Below are 17583 nucleotides of genomic sequence, written 5' to 3'. Positions count from 1 at the left end.
CTAAGAAAGGAATTTACTTAGCCTAAGGGTAACATGATTAATCTTAAAGGTTAATACTTATTTCTTCTATATGTTAGTTATGTTCATTATAAGGGCAGGAGATTCAGCAGCAAATATTGGCTCAACAAATGAAAAACCCTTCACCAATATAATTTCTAATCAACCCACTATACTATACTAATACTTTTCTAACTTCTCAAAAGAATCTGTATTTAGAAAGTTTACAGCATCTCGTGCCTCTCACGGCTGGGAGGCTATAAACAATCACATGTGGCCGGATGAACCTGTACAGGCAGGCTAGATAACCTTCAGAGGAGTTCGTAAGTCGAAACACTCTTGTCATGCCCAGGAATTTTTATTAACTGGAGCTGTAGGTTAGCTCCTTCTCTGAGAGAGGTGATGGGGGAGAGCCCCCGGTAAAGTCAGAGGTGTAGGTGAGAGCATAAAACAGTAAAGTAGGACTCTGGTTTTGTGGGTAGATGCTCGGGAACAGGGGTTTCCTGAGGCTCGATCCTGTCTTTGCGTATGCCGAAGCCTCCTTCCTCATGACCTTTGCCATGGGCGGAGTTCCTCACACTGGCTCCCAGCATCTTTCCCCTTTTCTCTTCCCGTTGCCACTTCTGCTACCTGAACTTTTAACCTCATGCTTGCTTGTTTCCTAGTCTTTCTTCCATCTGGAACTTAATCCTCAGATAAATCTTAAAACATCACTTCATGGGTCTTCATGGTGGCTCAGTGTAAGGAGTCTGCATACCAGTGCAGGAGACGCAAGATCAGTCCCTGATCTGGGAAGATCCCACATGTGGTGAAACTACTAAGCCTATGTGCCCCAGCTATTGAGCCTGTGCTTGAGAGCCTACAAGCCACAACTACTGAGCCCACATGTGGCAACTATTGAAGCCCCTGTGCCCTAAAGGCCGAGATCCACAGCAAGAGAAGCCAAGGCAGTGAGAAGCCCGCACGTGGCAATCCAAGAGTAGCCCCTACTCTTCGCAACTACAAAAAACGCTTGCACAACAACAAAGACCCAGCACAGACAAAAATAATAAATAAATAAAAATTATTTTTAAAATCCCACTTTCTTTTAGCCCATCTGATCAACCTTACTTGTTCTCCATGCTACAAGTTAAAAATTCAGATACAAGGTGACACAAATCTTCTGTAAGCTGTTTCCCAGAGCTGCCCTGCACAGACTCTGCTCTGAATGAGCGGGGTACCCACTGCCCTCAAGCATGTGTTGGAGTTTTGCGCTTCACAACCTTTGTTCAAGCCTGAACTGTCTCACTTCTAATGCCTTCTCTCACACCACCAACACAGCAATCCTCCCACCAGGAACCTCTAAAAATTCTCCATCCCCTCTCTTTACCTTGCATTCATGTCACTTTTCATCAAAAATGTATTGAGGGCATATTTTGTGTGGCCGTTGTGCTGGTACTTAAGGAGACAAAGGTGACTTAAGAAACACAAGTTCGCTTCAGGGGCTGACAGTGCCGCACGTGCTGTGTGCTTAGCCCCTCAGCCACGTCTGACTCTTCGCAACCCCATGGACTGTAGCCCGCCAGGCACCTCTGTCCATGGGGATTCTCCATGCCCTCCTCCCGGGGATCTTCCGAACTCAGAGATTGAATCCAGGTCTCCCACACTGCAGGCAGATTCTTTATCATCTGAGCCAGCAGGGAATCCCAACAGTTCCATGAGGGAGACAGAAAATAATAAAGGTAACACTTAGATGAGTCAACCTGGGATTTGTGTTAAGGGCTGTGAGAGAAAATACATTGCTCTGTCAGACTAATTGGCTAAAAGATAGGCCCTAATTTACATGGGGATACGTAGTCTATATGCGGGTGAAGGAGTCAGAAAACAATTTCTAAGGAAGTAACATTTAAACTGTGACCATAATGCATTCATACTCAGTTGTGTCCAACTCTTTGTGACCCCGTGGACTGTAGCCTGCCAGGCTCCTCTGTCCATGAAATTTTTCAGGCAGAAATACTGGAGTGGGTTGCCATTTTTGATTCCAAAGGATCTTCCCCACCTGGGGATCAAACTCATGTCTCTTGCATCACCTGCCTTTAAACGGAGACCTGGAGAATAAAACACAGCCAGCTAAGGGAAGTGTGGCATAGCGTGAGAGGACCCTTCTAAATAGAACCAACAACGTTTCAAAGTCTGAGGCCATAAAGAAGGTGGGAATATCAAAAGAAAAGCGACACTGAGCACAGGCCCCTCAGGCTGGGGCACTGGAAGTACGGGGACGGGACAGTTCTTGGGGGTCAATAGGCAGGGCTGGGGAGATACAGGTCTTGAAGGATTGTGGTTATAAGTGCAAGGGGAAGCAACTGAAGTGTTTCAAGTGAAGGAGTGACATGATCTTATTTGAGTTTGAGACGGCCACCTGTTCATCAAAATCCATTGTCTTTCTTCCCTGGGCACACAGCCAGATTCTGTTTCCTGACTTTCTTTGCAATCGGCTGTGAGCCAGCCATGCGACTGTATCCTGCCCGTGGAAGTAAGTGGTACCGGTGACATGACCAGGGCTAACTCAGAAAAAATCTTCTGTGTGGGCTTCCTCCTGCTGTTCCCCCTTCTGACTGGGCAAACATGGCAGCCCGTATTGAAATGGCAGAGCCACCGTCAGTCTGGACACCCACATGGCTTGTGGAGCAGAACCCCCACCTAGCTGACCTAGAAATATTCTGAGCTTCTATGTGAGCAGGAAAGCAGCACCTGATGTTTTGAGCCCTTACATAGTCTGTCCATTTGTTATCACATTCTAGCTTGTCTAAAATGATACCATAATTTGAAATAGTTTTTTGGCTGCTGTGCTATGTGGAAGAGTGTGAACAATAACAATGGCCAAAGTGAAATTCCCATAGGCATTAAGGAGATTTCAGCTGAAATAGATTTTGGGTGGAGAATCAAGAGCTCCTTTGACAGTTGGCTTGTGCAGTAGGTTTGTGGGCAAAGAATCTCCCTAATTTGACTTTCAAGTGCCGTTATCATTTACTGTCTGGACTTTTCATAATATACATCACTGAATACCTTTAGACATATATTTCATTTATTTGGCTAGATTGCCCTCAACTGGAGGGTAGATGAACCATGTCTTTGAGAATTTTTATTTTACTAAGGTTATCCGGTACAGTGCTTTAGATAAGATTTTTTTTTTTTTTCATTTAACTTTGCTTACATGATGAATAAAAGGGTAGGCTCTCACTAAACGGGAAGGAAATCCAAAAAAGAGGGGATGTATGCATTAGCATAGCTGATTCACTTTGCTATAGAGCAGAAACTAACACAGTATTGTAAAGCAACTATATTCTAATGAAAAAAATTTTTAAACAAGATTTCCTGTCTTTGGAGTTATCACAGGTTATGTGATCCAGCTTTTGCCTTGCCAATGACTCTGCCTCAACCTCATTTAAATTTTCATTATCTTCTAAGGGGGAGGGTTAGATGTTTTAAATTTTACCTGTGACCTAGTGGAGAAAGTAACATCATGGGGCCTGAGATTTGAACATTTCCAATAGAAGGTATGTAGAAATGATTTTTAATGGCATGTGGGCTAATCCTTCCTGCTTTCCCCATGGCTTTCAAGTGCCCCAGTAGTCATTTGCCCATTGCTAAGAGGTTGCTGGCTGCTTCAGTGACCGCTGTTTCCACTCAGTTTTAGGCACTCATCTGGAGAATCGTTGTGATCTATGGAAAGTCTCACAATAGGAGGCAATTTATGTAATCCAAATGAGCAATGATGAGGTCTGTAACTAAAGTCAGTGTAAATAGATGGGAAAAGAATGGAAGAGACTTTACAGAACAATGTGACTGAATGGATTTAGGGCAAAAAAAAAAAAAAAAAAGACTTGAATGAAGATGAATACTGATAAACTTCAATCTGTAGACTTTGGTATATGCAACAGACCTGTGTTTCCATAATAAAGCCAGTTAACACTGCCTCCCATCAACAGGCAGCATTACGAACGAGGCTGAACATTTCAGCCTTGGATGTAGACCTGTTAGTTAACTTTTTATATGTTTACTATGTTTATGCTTAGTTTGCATGTGTTTTATGAACATTATCCTTGGTGGCTCCGATGGGAAAAAGTGTGCCCACAATGTAGGAGACCTGAGTTCTATCCCTGGGTTGGAAAGATCCCCTGGAGAAGGAAATAGCAACCCACTCCAGGATTCTTGCCTGGAAAATCCCATGGACAGAGGAGCCTGGTAGGCTACACTCCATAGGGTCGCAAAGAGTCAGACACAAATGAGTGACTTCACTTTCACTATCTATGAATACTATTAACCCATCAAAAAAGTGAATTCAAAATTACTGAGAAAAAGAGATTTAAGAATATGACATCAATGCTAAAGAGATTAAAACAAAAATTGAAAAGCATGAGAAAGATGTTGGAAATCGTGTTTGTAGAGGAGATGAATCCATTAACAAGAGGGTCAAGATCTAATCAGGCCGCTTATGAAAAAAAGCATCTTTTCAGTACAGCACTAGGGGAAAAGTAATTGACCAGATGAGGAAACAACTCAGATACTGGAGTTCTCTCTGGAAGATCAACATTACTACTGAATGCCTGCTAGCTCAATGTTCTTTGTGGTGAAAGGGTAGAAGTTTTTTCAAGAGGGTAAAACTAACCACTGTGGAAAAGCTGTAGTGATATTTCCTTGTAAGACAAGGTGACATAAATTCAAAGGCTGTTTGAATGTGCATAGTAGTTAGGGGGATGTAGAGATGGCACATGGAGACACCAGAGCTTCTGAGAATGCCCTCTGGGGCTTACACAGAGGGAGCAGGGGTGAGAGCATATCTAGGAGGAGAAGACAGAATAGAAAATGGGGACAAAAAAAAAAAAAAGAAAATGGGGACAGATGTGAGTGCAACAGAAAAGCAATAGTTATAGGCATATTTGCTGAAAACAGATGCTATGAGGCAAGGTTTACCTACATTTCATGTCTGTGCTGCTTGATACGAAGCAGTAGAGCCATTAGACCAGCAGTTAGAAGGGGTGGGAATCATCCCCCCTTCCCCTATATTCCTATATTCCCTTGCCTATATTCCATGCGAGTGAGTAACCTCACATTTGAAAATAAAGAATAAGAGCCTCAGAAGAAGAAGATGACATAGATCTGATAAATATTTTCAAATAATTACAATTCCACACTAATACATTATTTTTTCAACTTTGTTTTCAAATAAATGTACTGCTATTTAAATTAATATTCCATATTAGTGCATGGTATATTAATTTAATATTAATTGTATTAGTCTATGTAATGTTAGATTTTATTAGACTGATCATATTCTTTGTAGCTGAAGATGGAGAAACTCTATACAGTCACCAAATCAAGAACAGAAGTTGACTGTGGCTCAGATCATGAACTCCTTATTGCAAAATTTAGACTGAAATTGAAAAACGTAGGGAAAACCACTAGGCCATTCAGTTCAGTTCAGTTCAGTTCAGTTCGGTCGCTCAGTCATGTCCGACTCTTTGCAACCCCATGAATCACAGCACTCCAGGCCTCCCTGTCCATCACCAACTCTCAGAGTTCACTCAGACTCATGTCCATCGAGTCAGTGATGCCATCCAGCCATCTCATCTTCTGTCGACCCCTTCTTCTCCTGCCCCCAATCCCTCCCAGCATCAGAGTCTTTTCCAATGAGTCAACTCTTCTCATGAGGTGGCCAGAGTACTGGAGTTTCAGCTTTAGCATCATTCCTTCCAAAGAAATCCCAGGGTTGATCTCCTTCAGAATGGATTGGTTGGATCTCCTTGCAGTCCAAGGGACTCTCAAGAGTCTTCTCCAACACCACAGTTCAAAAGCATCAATTCTTTGGCACTCAGCTTTCTTCACAGTCCAACTCTCACATCCATACATGACCACAGGAAAAACCATAGCCTTGACTAGACGGACCTTAGTTGGCAAAATAATGTCTCTGCTTTTGAATATGCTATCTAGGTTGGTCATAACTTTTCTTCCAAGGAGTAAGTGCCTTTTAATTTCATGGCTGCAATCACCATCTGCAGTGATTTTGGAGCCCCAAAAAATAAAGTCTGACACTGTTTCCACTGTTTCCCCATCTATTTCCCATGAAGTGATGGGACCAGATGCCATGATCTTCGTTTTCTGAATGTTGAGCCTTAAGCCAACTTTTTCACTCTCCTCTTTCACTTTCATCAAGAGACTTTTTAGCTTCTCTTCACTTTCTGCCATAAGGGTGGTGTCATCTGCATATCTGAGGTTATTGATATTTCTCCCGGCAATCTTGATTCCAGCTTGTGTTTCTTCCAGGCCAGCGTTTCTCATGATGTACTCTGCATAGAAGTTAAATAAGCAGGGTGACAATATACAGCCTTGACGCACTCCTTTTCCTATTTGGAAGCAGTCTGTTGTTCCATGTCCAGTTCTAACTGTTGCTTCCTGGCCTGCATACAGATTTCTCAAGAGGCAGGTGAGGTGGTCTGGTATTCCCATCTCTTTCAGAATTTTCCACAGTTTATTGTGATCCACACAATCAAAGGCTTTGGCATAGTCAATAAAGCAGAAATAGATGTTTTTCTGGAACTCTCTTGCTTTTTCGATGATCCAGTGGATGTTGGCACTTTGATCTCTGGTTCCTCTGCCTTTTCTAAAACCTGATCTAAATCAAATCCCTTATGATTATACAATGAAAGTAACAAATAGATACAAGGGATTAGATCTGATAGAGTGCCTGAAGAACTATGGACAGAGGTTCACAACATTATACAGGAGGTGGTGATCAAAACCATCCCCAAGGGAAAAAAGTTAAAATTAGCTGAAATGCTTGTGTTCGTAGGCCTTACAAATAGCTGAGAAAAGAAGAGAAGGGAACGGCAAAGGAGAAAAGGGAAGATATACCCATCTGAATGCAGTTTCAAAGAATAGCAAGGAGAGATAAGAAAGCTTTCCTCAGTCATCAATGCAAAGAAATAGGGGAAAGTGACAGAATGGGAAAGACTAGAGAGCTCTTCAAGAAAATTGGAGATACCAAGGGACATTTCATGCAAAGATGGGCACAATAAAGGGCAAAAATGGTATGGGCCTAAAAGAAGCAGAAGGTGTTAAGAAGAGGTGACAAGAATACACAGAAGAATTGTACAAAAGAGATCTTAATGAGTCAGATAACCATGATGGTGTGATCACTCACCTAGAGCCAGACATCCTGGAATATCAAGTCAAATGGGCCTTAGGAAGAATCACTATGAACAAAGCTAGTGGAGGTGATAGAATTCCAGCTGAGCTATTTCAAATCCTAAAAGATGATGCTATGAATGTGCTACACTCAATATGGCAGCAAATTTGGAAAACTCAGCAGTGGCCACAGAACTGGAAAAGGTCAATTTTCATTCCAATCCCAAACAAAGGCAATGTCAAAGGATATTCAAGCTACCATACAATCACACTCATCTCACATGCTAGGAAAGTAATGCTTAAAATTCTCCAAGCTATGTTTCAAAAGTATGTGAATGAAGATTTCCAGATGTTTAAGCTGGATTTAGAAAAGGCAGAGGAACCAGAGATCAAATTGCCAGCATCTGTTGGATCATATAAAAAGCAAGGGAATTTCAGACAAACATCTTCTTCAGCTTCACTGATGATGCTAAAGCCTTTGACTATGTGGATCACAAGAAACTGTAAGATTCTTAAAGAGATGGGAATGCCTGAGCACCTTACCTGCTTCCTGAGAAATGTGTATGCAGGTCAAGAAGCAACAGTTAGAACCAGATAAGGATCAATGGACTGGTTCAAAATTGGGAAAGGAGTACGTCAAGCCTGTATATTGTCACCCTGCTTATTTAACTTATAAGCAGAGTTTATCATGCAAAGTACCCAACTGGGTGAAGCACAAGCTGGAATCAGGTTTGCCAGGAAACTATCAATAACCTTAGATATGGAGATGACACCACTCTTATGGCAGAAAGTGAAGAGGAACTAAAGAGCCTGTTGATTACAGTGAAAGAGGAGAGTGTAAAAGCTGGCTTAAAATTCAACATTCAAAAAACTAAGATCATGGAATCCGGTCCCTTCACTTCATGGCAAATAGATGGGGAAACAATGGAAACAGTGACAGACTTCACTTTCTTGGGCTCCAAAACCACTACAGATCATGCCTGCTGCCATGAAATTAAGATACCTGCTCCTTGGAAGAAAAGCTATGGCAACCATAGACAGCATATTAAAAAGCAGAAACATCATTTTTCCAACAAAGGTCCCGTTTAGTCAAAGCTGTGATTTTTCCAGTAGTCATGTATGGATGTGAGGGTTAGACCATATAGAAGGCTGAGCACTGAAGTATTAATTGACACTTTTGAACTGTGATTTTGAAGACTCTGGAGAGTCCCTTGGACTACAAAGAGATCAAACCAATCAGTCCTGAAAGAATTCAATCCTGAATATTCATTAAAGGACTGATGCTGAAGCTGAAGCTCCAGTGCTTTGGCCACCTGATGCAAAGAGTGGACTCATTAGAAAAGACCCTGATGCTGGGAAAGATTGAAGGCAGGAGAAGAAGGGGATGACATGATGAGATTGTTGGAAAGCATTACTGACTTAATGGACATGAGTTTGAGCATGCTCTGGGAGATGGTGAAGGACAGGAAAGCCTGGCGTTCCACAGTCCATGGGATTGCAAAGGGTGGGAAGCTAATGAGTGACCGAACAACCACATTAGTATATGTGGGACTCGCCTCAAGGCTGAGCCATAAAGAATCTGCCTGCCGATGCAGGAGCCATGGGTTTGATCCCTGGGTTGGGAAGATCCCCTGGAGAGGGAAATGGTAACCCACTCCAGTATTCTTGCCTGGGAAATCCTATGGACAGAGGAGCCTGGCAGTCTACAATCCATGGGTGACAAAAAAGTCAGACATGACTTAGAGACTAAAACAACAAAATAACAATTAGTGTATGACTTTTACAACAGGAATATGAGCTGTAGCTATTTGAATGTACTGTGGACTCTATAATTAATGAAGAATAAATTTCAGACAAACTATCATTTCTCTTCAACTGTAGTAGTGAATAGTATAGTCCTGGTGTTTTCTAAGTAAATCAAAGATGAAACAGTCATAAAAACACCAGTGAGGTGAAAGGAAGGAACTGAATATTAGATAACCTTTTCATTCAAAAGGATGACGCTGGAGAAGGAACAAAATATGTAAAATCATGAAATTAGATTAATATGGGCAAAATTTGAGCTAGTTCTTCAAATTAATAAATATTAGAAATATAGAGTTTCCAATGAAGCTGAGGTGAATTAAGGACAGAAGTAACTTTATGTATGGAGTCCCCCATGGAACTTATTCCTCTCATACCATGGTGATATGATGGGAAAATATAAATGGGTTACAGAGATACTTAGCAGCAGTGGATAACAGCCCCACAATGGGTTACTATGGGAAATCAGAGATTTTTCTTGAATTTATGTTCCTGTAAGTTTTTTTAGAGATAAAATGCTAAATAGAATACATAAATGTGCTTCATCTATAGACCAATGAAATTATATAGACTGTATGATTTTCTTGTTCTTACCCTATGTAAAGCTCTTATTTTGCCTTATCTGCATGTGTGCTAAGTTGCTTCCGTCGTGTTGGACTCTCTGTGACCCTATGGACTATAGCCCGAAAGGCTCCTCTGTCCATGGGATTTTCCAGGCAAGAATATGGGAGTAGGTTGCCATGCCCTCCTTCAGAGATCTTCCCTACCCACGGATCAAACCACGTCTCTTATGTCTCCTGCATTGGCAGGTGGGTTCCTTACCAGTAGCGCCACCTGGGAAGTCGATTTTACCTTATGTAGGGAAAGAACAAATTAACAAGATGCTGCCAGGCAGGCTCTCTTGCCCCACACTCTCATGCCATCTAGCCCCATGTTCTATGAACAGTGACTTAGCAGGGTTATGTAACAGCTGAGATCGCATGCACCTCACGAGGGACTGACTTGGCCATGGGCTCCTTTGTGTGGTATGCCTGTTGTGAACTTCACCATGAAGGCCCTGGCTGCTGCATCAGGGCTACACTGGAGTGACGCATGGTTGTGTTATATGGGGTTATGTTATGGCTACATTATGGTTATGTTACGGCTGCTGCTATGGCTGCTTCTCTCCTGCCTGCTGCATCAGCCAGGAGAGAGGCTGTGTTATGGCTGCCGTGCCAGCCAGGAGGAAATACATGTGTTTGCAGTTCCTACTGTTCCTTGAGTCTTCATCCAGCCTCTGATTTCCTGCATTGCCTACCCTGGGTTCAGCAAACAATGTGAACAGCAAGACAATTGGCATCACAAATAGGATCAACAACACCTAGGAATATTTTATTCCTACCATGTATGAATTTTTCCCTTTGAATAACTGATATTTATAGTGGCTTAATCATTTTAATCTGGTGGCTCAGACGGTAAAGAGTCTGCCTGCAATAAAGGAGACGTGAGTTCAATCCCTGAGTTGGGAAGACCCCCTGGAGAAGGGAATGGCAACCCACTCCAGTACTCTTGCTTGGAGAATCCCCTGCACAGAGGAGCCTAGTGGGCTACAGTCCTTGGAGTGGCAAAGAGTTGGACACAACTGAACAACTAACAGTAACTAACCAGTTTGAATTTATAACCAAAAGTGGAAAGAAAGGTCATTAGTTTTCAAAAATTGTATTCTTACCATTTAAAAAACTAAATGTAAGCTAAAGCTGATAGATATTTCTTTTAACATAACACATTTTATGTTTTCTCTAGGCTGGAATGATAAAAAGTGATAATGATGAGTATTTCATTGAACCCTTGGAAAGAGGTAAGCAGATGGAGGAAGAAAAAGGAAGGATTCATGTTGTCTACAAGAGATCAGCAGTAGAACGGGCTCCCATAGACATGTCCCAAGACTTCCACTACAGAGGTACGCATCTTTGACAAGCCTCAATAATTAACTATAGTTCTAAGATATGATGAAAACAACTCTCCCATCAGTTAAGAGAATGTGATAGTCGTGTGCCTTTGTATAATGTGGAAGAAGCAAAAGAAGCTTATATTTATAAATTATGACATATGGCTTGCCATTTATAAATGCATAAGAGAAATATATATTATAGGTATTATTTTATTTCAAGTCATCATTCTCCCAATTTGTTATTTTTTTATTACTTTTAAATTTTCACATTAAAATGAACTTTTCTCTAGCTTGGGTTAAAATTTCAAAATGTGTCTTTAAGGATAATCTAAATTATGCATTATTAATATTATTTTAAAACTTTTAAAATGAGATATATTGACACAGCAAAGAACTGTAGTTTGTTTGAAGTCCAGCATGATAGATAACATTTGAAAATAAGAATGCTGTTTGATTTCGCCTATTTTGCAAAACTTTTTACAATGTAAAAGTGACAATTAGTTGAATGATTCTGTCAAATTTTATTTTAAGGTAGGCTAGGCCACTAAAGTCAAGTGAATTATTGCCTGTCAAGGTTTTCTGTTTATTTTTTTCTAATGGGATTGGAAAGTAACTTGGTATTAAAGAGATGTTTTTATAAAGTTGGTATTGAAATTCCCTTTATGGAAAATAAAGGAATAATAGGAATCTGTTTTTTAACCAAATCTCAAAAAGACTATACAATTGACCCTTGAACAGCATTGGGGTTGGAATGTCAATCCTTCTTGCCCTTGAAAATCCACATATGGTTTGTAGCCTCATCCCTTACATGTCGGTCCTCTGTATCTGAGGTTCCCTATCTTCAGATTCAACCAACTCTGGATTCAACCAACTAGGAATCAGTGGATCATACAATATGGTAGTATTTACTGTAGAAAAAAATCCACTTAGAAGTCGACCCAGGTAGTTCAAACCCCTATTGTTCAAGGGTCAACTGTATTTTCTTTTGTAAGGCCAACTTTCTAAATTAAAGGCAATGGAAATTTCCCCTAGGGAAATGTCAGGGATACAGATACTCTTCTTAATTTAGCAGACATATGTCTTCTAGATTAATGATGTCTTCTGAGAGTTGTTGCCTAGTTATTAGTCTGAGGTTCAGATGCCACCATCTTCCTTTTATATATGGTATTAATTGAAATAATACCATTTAAAATGCATTTAAAATTAACATGGCCTGAAAAATTTTTGAGAAATTTCTGATTTGAAGCAATAGGTCTGTATTAACAGATGCAGTGCTATGAAATGTGTATCTATCCCAGGGGGTCACTGTGATATAATAGGAAGGAAATATACTCTGCAGTTAGAGAGACATAATAATGATAATAAGTAATAATAATAATGTGAGTAACAGCTCTACAACATAAGTTGTTAGATTAGTAGTTAACATTTTGGAGCCTCAGTTTCTTTATCTGTGAATAGAGATCAGAATGTTGTGAATGCACTGCCATGAATTCTCATTTATAAATATCTTCATGCTTTAGAAATGTTAGTCTAAATCAAATGATGGTTATATCAAAGGGTAGATAGTAGGATACAGTGCTTTTTCTATAATCCTGATTGTTGTATGTTAAAAGCAATGTTTTTTGAAGCAACAAACATCTTTCAGAAAAGCTTAGTCCCACAGACTATAGAATGGTCTTGGAGGACTGGAAACCAGATTAGTCTCTATGACTGTCCTCCTCTGCTCCATCTACCATACTGTAGTTTCACCAAACTGCACCCTGTTCCTCCATTGCAGTCTCTGAAGATACTTATTTCTGTAAATAACAGTCTTTGCTGCTTTCCAATAGTCTGATATCTATAGGGGAAGAGAGATTATTTTTTTCTTGAAATAATAAAATTGTGAGAAATATTACATTTAATACCTATTGTATTTTTAGATGTTAAATTAGACAAAATAATTTAGGAGTCAAGGTATATACATTTAATAGAATTGGTTATAACTAATTTGGGACATTATTTTAGGAGACCATTAAAAATATAAATTCCAGAAGCATCAGGATCAGTATATTCAGATTATATGAGGAATTTTTAAGAAGACAGACTCTGAAAACAGTTTTCCAATTGCGAATGGAGAATTCAGTTCAGTTCAGTTGGTCAGTCGTGTCCGACTCCTTGCGACCCCATGAATCGCAGCACGCCAGGCCTCCTTGCCCATCACCAACTCCCAAGTTCATTCAAACTCATGTCCATCAAGTCAGTGATACTATCCAGCCATCTTATCCTCGGTCATCCCCTTCTCCTCCTGCCCCCAGTCCCTCCCAGCATCAGGGTCTTTTCCAATGAGTCAACTCTTCGAATAGAGGATTACTTTATAGTAAAAAGTAAGCCACAACCTAGGGTAATATATTTTGGAAAGGTTTTCAGCAGTCATGGGTCAAAGCAAAAGGGATTCCTTTGTTAACTCTCAGTTACCTTAAAACTGGAACCAAAATTGAGCCATTCAGTTCTCTTAGAATATTCCATGATAAAACTTAGTATGAAGTTCACAATTTTTATTTTCTTATATATGTAGTTCCCATTGAACTGAGTTGCTGGTGCTAGCAATTTACCTCCTTTGGAGAGTCTTAAATTGTAATGATATATTTTAAAAGTGTAAATATCTTCCTAGGGTAAATAGAGATTCAAATTTAGAACCTGAAATACCATACTATAATGTTTAAATTATTCTTTTTAATTTCTTGGCTTTAGGACTGAGAGCCAAGATTTTTCATGGACTAAATATTTTCCAAGTGAAAATTAAAAATATATTTTTATAATTCATTCCATCATTCTGAAATGTAAAATTAAACAGATTCCAGAATTATAAAGATATATTGGTTTATAAGTGAAAACTATAGTATGATATAAAATAGTAATTTTGGGGGTCAATATAGGATGTTGTTTTAGGAGATACAAGGTCTCTCTTCAGTGAGTTATAGGAAGAGGAATAAAATATATAAGATAAGCCTTCCTCAGAAAGAAATGTATTTGAGGGCCACAGTCTTCATAAATTTCTCTAATAGGTTAATATAAACACTCATCAGGAGGAGTTTTGATCATAAGCAAGGCACTGCTATCCCTTTACAGCTTCATCAGTGAGGCCCTTGTAAGTAAATACTCTGCTGTTATTTTGCTAATCATCACACATTGCCTGGCCACATTTCTCGCTTTGTCGGTTTAGCAGTTCAGAAATGCCATTCATTTGAGGTCTGTAGTTTGTTGAAAGTGTTCTAAGTTAAAACCAATAATGACATGAACTAGGTGAGGAGTTCAGTTCAGTTCAGTCGCTCAGTCGTGTCCGACTCTTTGTGACCCCATGAATCGCAGCACACCAAGCCTCCCTGTCCAGGAATAGTGAGTTGGAAACAAAGAGCCAAACTGGGTTGAGATTGAAGTAAAATAGATGGGGTTATTTGATAGAGTAGTTGTTGGGGTAGAGAGAGAGGAAGAGTGATCATGGATGACTCAGAATCCTAATCTGAAAGACTATAGAGAATTCTGTTTCCAGAATTCAGGTATTTCAAATGAGAAGTTGGAATAGACTTGATGAAGAATGACAAGTGAGAATAATTTTGGATATATTAACTTTGAAGATCCATTGGGACAGTAAGTGCTCTAAAAAATTCACAGTATATTTTCAAAATCATGTCCCAACATCAATGCATGACTGTTATATACCTGTTGCAGTGGGGATGGGTAGAAGTGATCTTGGGAGTCAGGTAGCAGATATAGGCTCACGGTTGCTTAGAATGTCTCTGCTTGCCTTTTACTCTTTAATTTCTAACTCCGTATCAGTGAGAATCAGAAATTGAACATCGCACAACTTTGGGAACCCATGAAAGATCTTTGCTACCTATCACTATAGGGAAGAAGATTATGTCCTTAAAAACAAACAAAAAAAGAAAATCAAAAAAGTATGGTTCTACCATACTCAACAGCCCTAAGGTATTCCACTTGACTGAAAGCAAGCATTTATTTTGATTCTTTATCTTTAAAAATATTTACCTAGGTTTCCATTAAAAGTCACAGCTTTGAACCTGTTGAGATGAAAGATTATATAGTACAATTCAACAACAACATTAGCAAATCCTCCGTCATTCCCATATATTGCACAGATTGTCTTTCCTTGACCCTTAAAGAGGTTATATTGTTTTTGAAATGCAGAAAAATATAAATATCTGTTTAAAAATATATTGAACTTGAACTTATAAAGTCACAAATACAGTGCTCTGTTCTAGAATTATTCTTTCGTGAACAAGACCTAAAACAGTTTTATATTTGGCAATATAAATAATATCTTCCAGTACAGAACTGGCAGGTATTCACAACACATACCACACCCAGGTTCTGGCAAAGAATACCATCCTTTTCATTAAAAAACAAATATAAACTTGGCATGCTTATGATAAAGAAACTTGTCTACTTCATCATGGGGGAGAGTTGAAGTTACTTCTTTTTCTGATTTCTGCTTTGGGAGTATGGAAATTACATCCATTTTTGGCATCTTTAGTTTGGACAAAATTGTTTTATATATTACTGATTTGAATTTTACTTGGTAAAAACATGGCTAATAAACTCTTTAAGGGTCATAAAATTCACCACCACTGTTTAAATTAGTCATCAGTCTAAACCCAGATAAAAAGGAAAATACATGTCTGATCATCTCTTAAGAATGTCTACACTGTTGTCAATAAGTAGTTTGTTTTAGGTAGTCTATTTTTCTGGGGGGTGGGATAGACTGTACTTGTATGACATCATTCAGCTTCTCATAATTTTTTTCTTAATCTCTAGGCCCTTAGGCTTCTCCCCTCAAATTACAAACTATTCATTCACCAGAAGCTTTGTGTTAAAGTAATTTTTGTAATTACTTCCTACCAGTGGGAAACAAGGAATAGTAAGCCTTTATCTCCTAGCTTCCTTTCAGGATTTTCATTTTCCTGCATGAACCCAAGTGCTTGTGTTGCTGGTGTGGTTGTCATGGTGCTGTGAAGGAGTGTCTTTGTCCCAGGTGGGAAACATGTACAAGTCAGAAATGATTTGGGAGTTGCTCCTGGTTGCCAGGGAATGGAACTATGAAACAAGAACTAGAATAATGGGAAGACTATTCCTTATTTTAGTGACACTAGGAACTTCCTAGGCACAGAGTCCTTCCTTGATCTGTAGACACATCAGTAGGTGCTGTAATCCTTTGTATTTGGAAGTTCTCATGACCTATGCCCTAATCAAGGAGAAACTTTGGTGGGCATTGTAACCCACCCAAAAAAAAAAAAAAATCAAACAAGAGAATTTAATTTTTGCAGATGTTTTCTTATAAATGAAGCAATAATATTACTAAATCATTAAGTTCTGTCAATAGCAAATATTCTTTTAGGTAGATGTTAAATGATAAAATTTTCACAGCTGCATAGTTTAGTCTATAACATAATTTAAGGGTCAGTTATTTGTCAGAGCAACTCCCATTGGCTTCACATAGAAATACTAATGACATTTATGGGATTCTTTTTCAGGTTGGTTTCTTTATGTTTCATAATCTAGGTACTTATAATAATTATTGACAAAAGGAGGCAATTGAAGATTGAATTATTATATAAAGTAATCAGGAAGCAGAGCGAAGATTAAATGAGCTTTCAGATGTGAAACATGAAAGATAATACTTTATTTCCCTTACTAACATGTCTTACTGGGCCTATTCTATCTCTTCATGAATAGGTACAATGAAAGGAGTGTTTATATAGACCAGATTTAAAGTGCACAAAATATAAGTCCATGTTTTCTCTAATAAGGTATTGAATATGGAAATGTACAACTGGTGTTGAGAATTCAAAGTTGCTGGATTACTATCAAAATTTTTGATAAGAGACATTGATTCAAATTGTTTCTTTTTTTTTGTCTATTTGTTTGGTTTTCTTCTCATCTTTCACAACTATTATAACCACTTACATGCTGTTCCACATTAACTTGTTCTTTTGGTTTTGTGCTGTTTGTTCACTATTTCAGAGCTCTGATTAATAATACCAAGCATCTTAAAATTTTGTGTATATTCTTTTCCAAAGGATAGTCTTTAAGTGCTTTTTAGATGCTACCTGAGTATAAGCCAATACTCAAGGCTTATATCTCTTAAATGTGATTTATAGATTCATGTGTGGTTTTTGAAGGTTAAGAATAAAGTCTGTGTGGGACTAAATCTTTTTACATTCTAAATTCAATCATCTGCTTCAGCATGTTGGCAGGTTTTGTTTTCACATTTTCAGTTTTATCAGGTCTTACCTTGCATACTCAGGGGAGGAAAGTAATGTTTACACCCCCTTTGGTGAGACAAATTAGTGATGAAAGCAGACTCTTTTTATGTCCTGTGCTCTGTGCTGGTGAAATGCCATTGGACAGCCTTTAGGTAACAAGAAATTAAGATATTAGGACAGCTTTTAAATATCTCCATTCCCCATTTTGGATGATGTATGCAGATAAAGTCAATACAGGAATTTTATGCAAATAAACATTGCCCCTTCTCATTCTGTGATGCTGGGGTTGGCTTTTGAATCCAGTAGGAAGTCCAGAGGAAATCAGCACTAGGTGTAGTAGACGCACCTTCCAATTTATGTTTAAAGTGGGTACAATCAATTTAATCAGGTTAGTACATTGATTTTGTCTCTCAGCACCTTTCTCTTATC

At 38.9% G+C, this 17583-nt stretch overlaps 1 protein-coding gene across 1 annotated transcript in view; it reads left to right on the top strand.

Annotated features, from left to right (window-relative positions):
* Positions 1–17583, top strand: part of ADAMTS3 (ADAM metallopeptidase with thrombospondin type 1 motif 3) — a 285759-nt gene that overhangs the window by 136793 nt on the left and 131383 nt on the right. Inside the window, exon 4 of the mRNA XM_052641988.1 lies at positions 10747–10903. Coding sequence (XP_052497948.1) covers positions 10747–10903 — 157 coding nt within the window. The remainder of the gene's footprint in view (positions 1–10746; positions 10904–17583) is intronic.

The sequence above is a fragment of the Budorcas taxicolor genome, chromosome 6, assembly GCF_023091745.1.
Source record: "Budorcas taxicolor isolate Tak-1 chromosome 6, Takin1.1, whole genome shotgun sequence".
NCBI classification, from domain to species: Eukaryota; Metazoa; Chordata; class Mammalia; order Artiodactyla; family Bovidae; genus Budorcas; species Budorcas taxicolor.
Note: the sequence above shows the minus strand (reverse complement) of the source record. Positions and strands in the feature narration are given on the sequence as shown.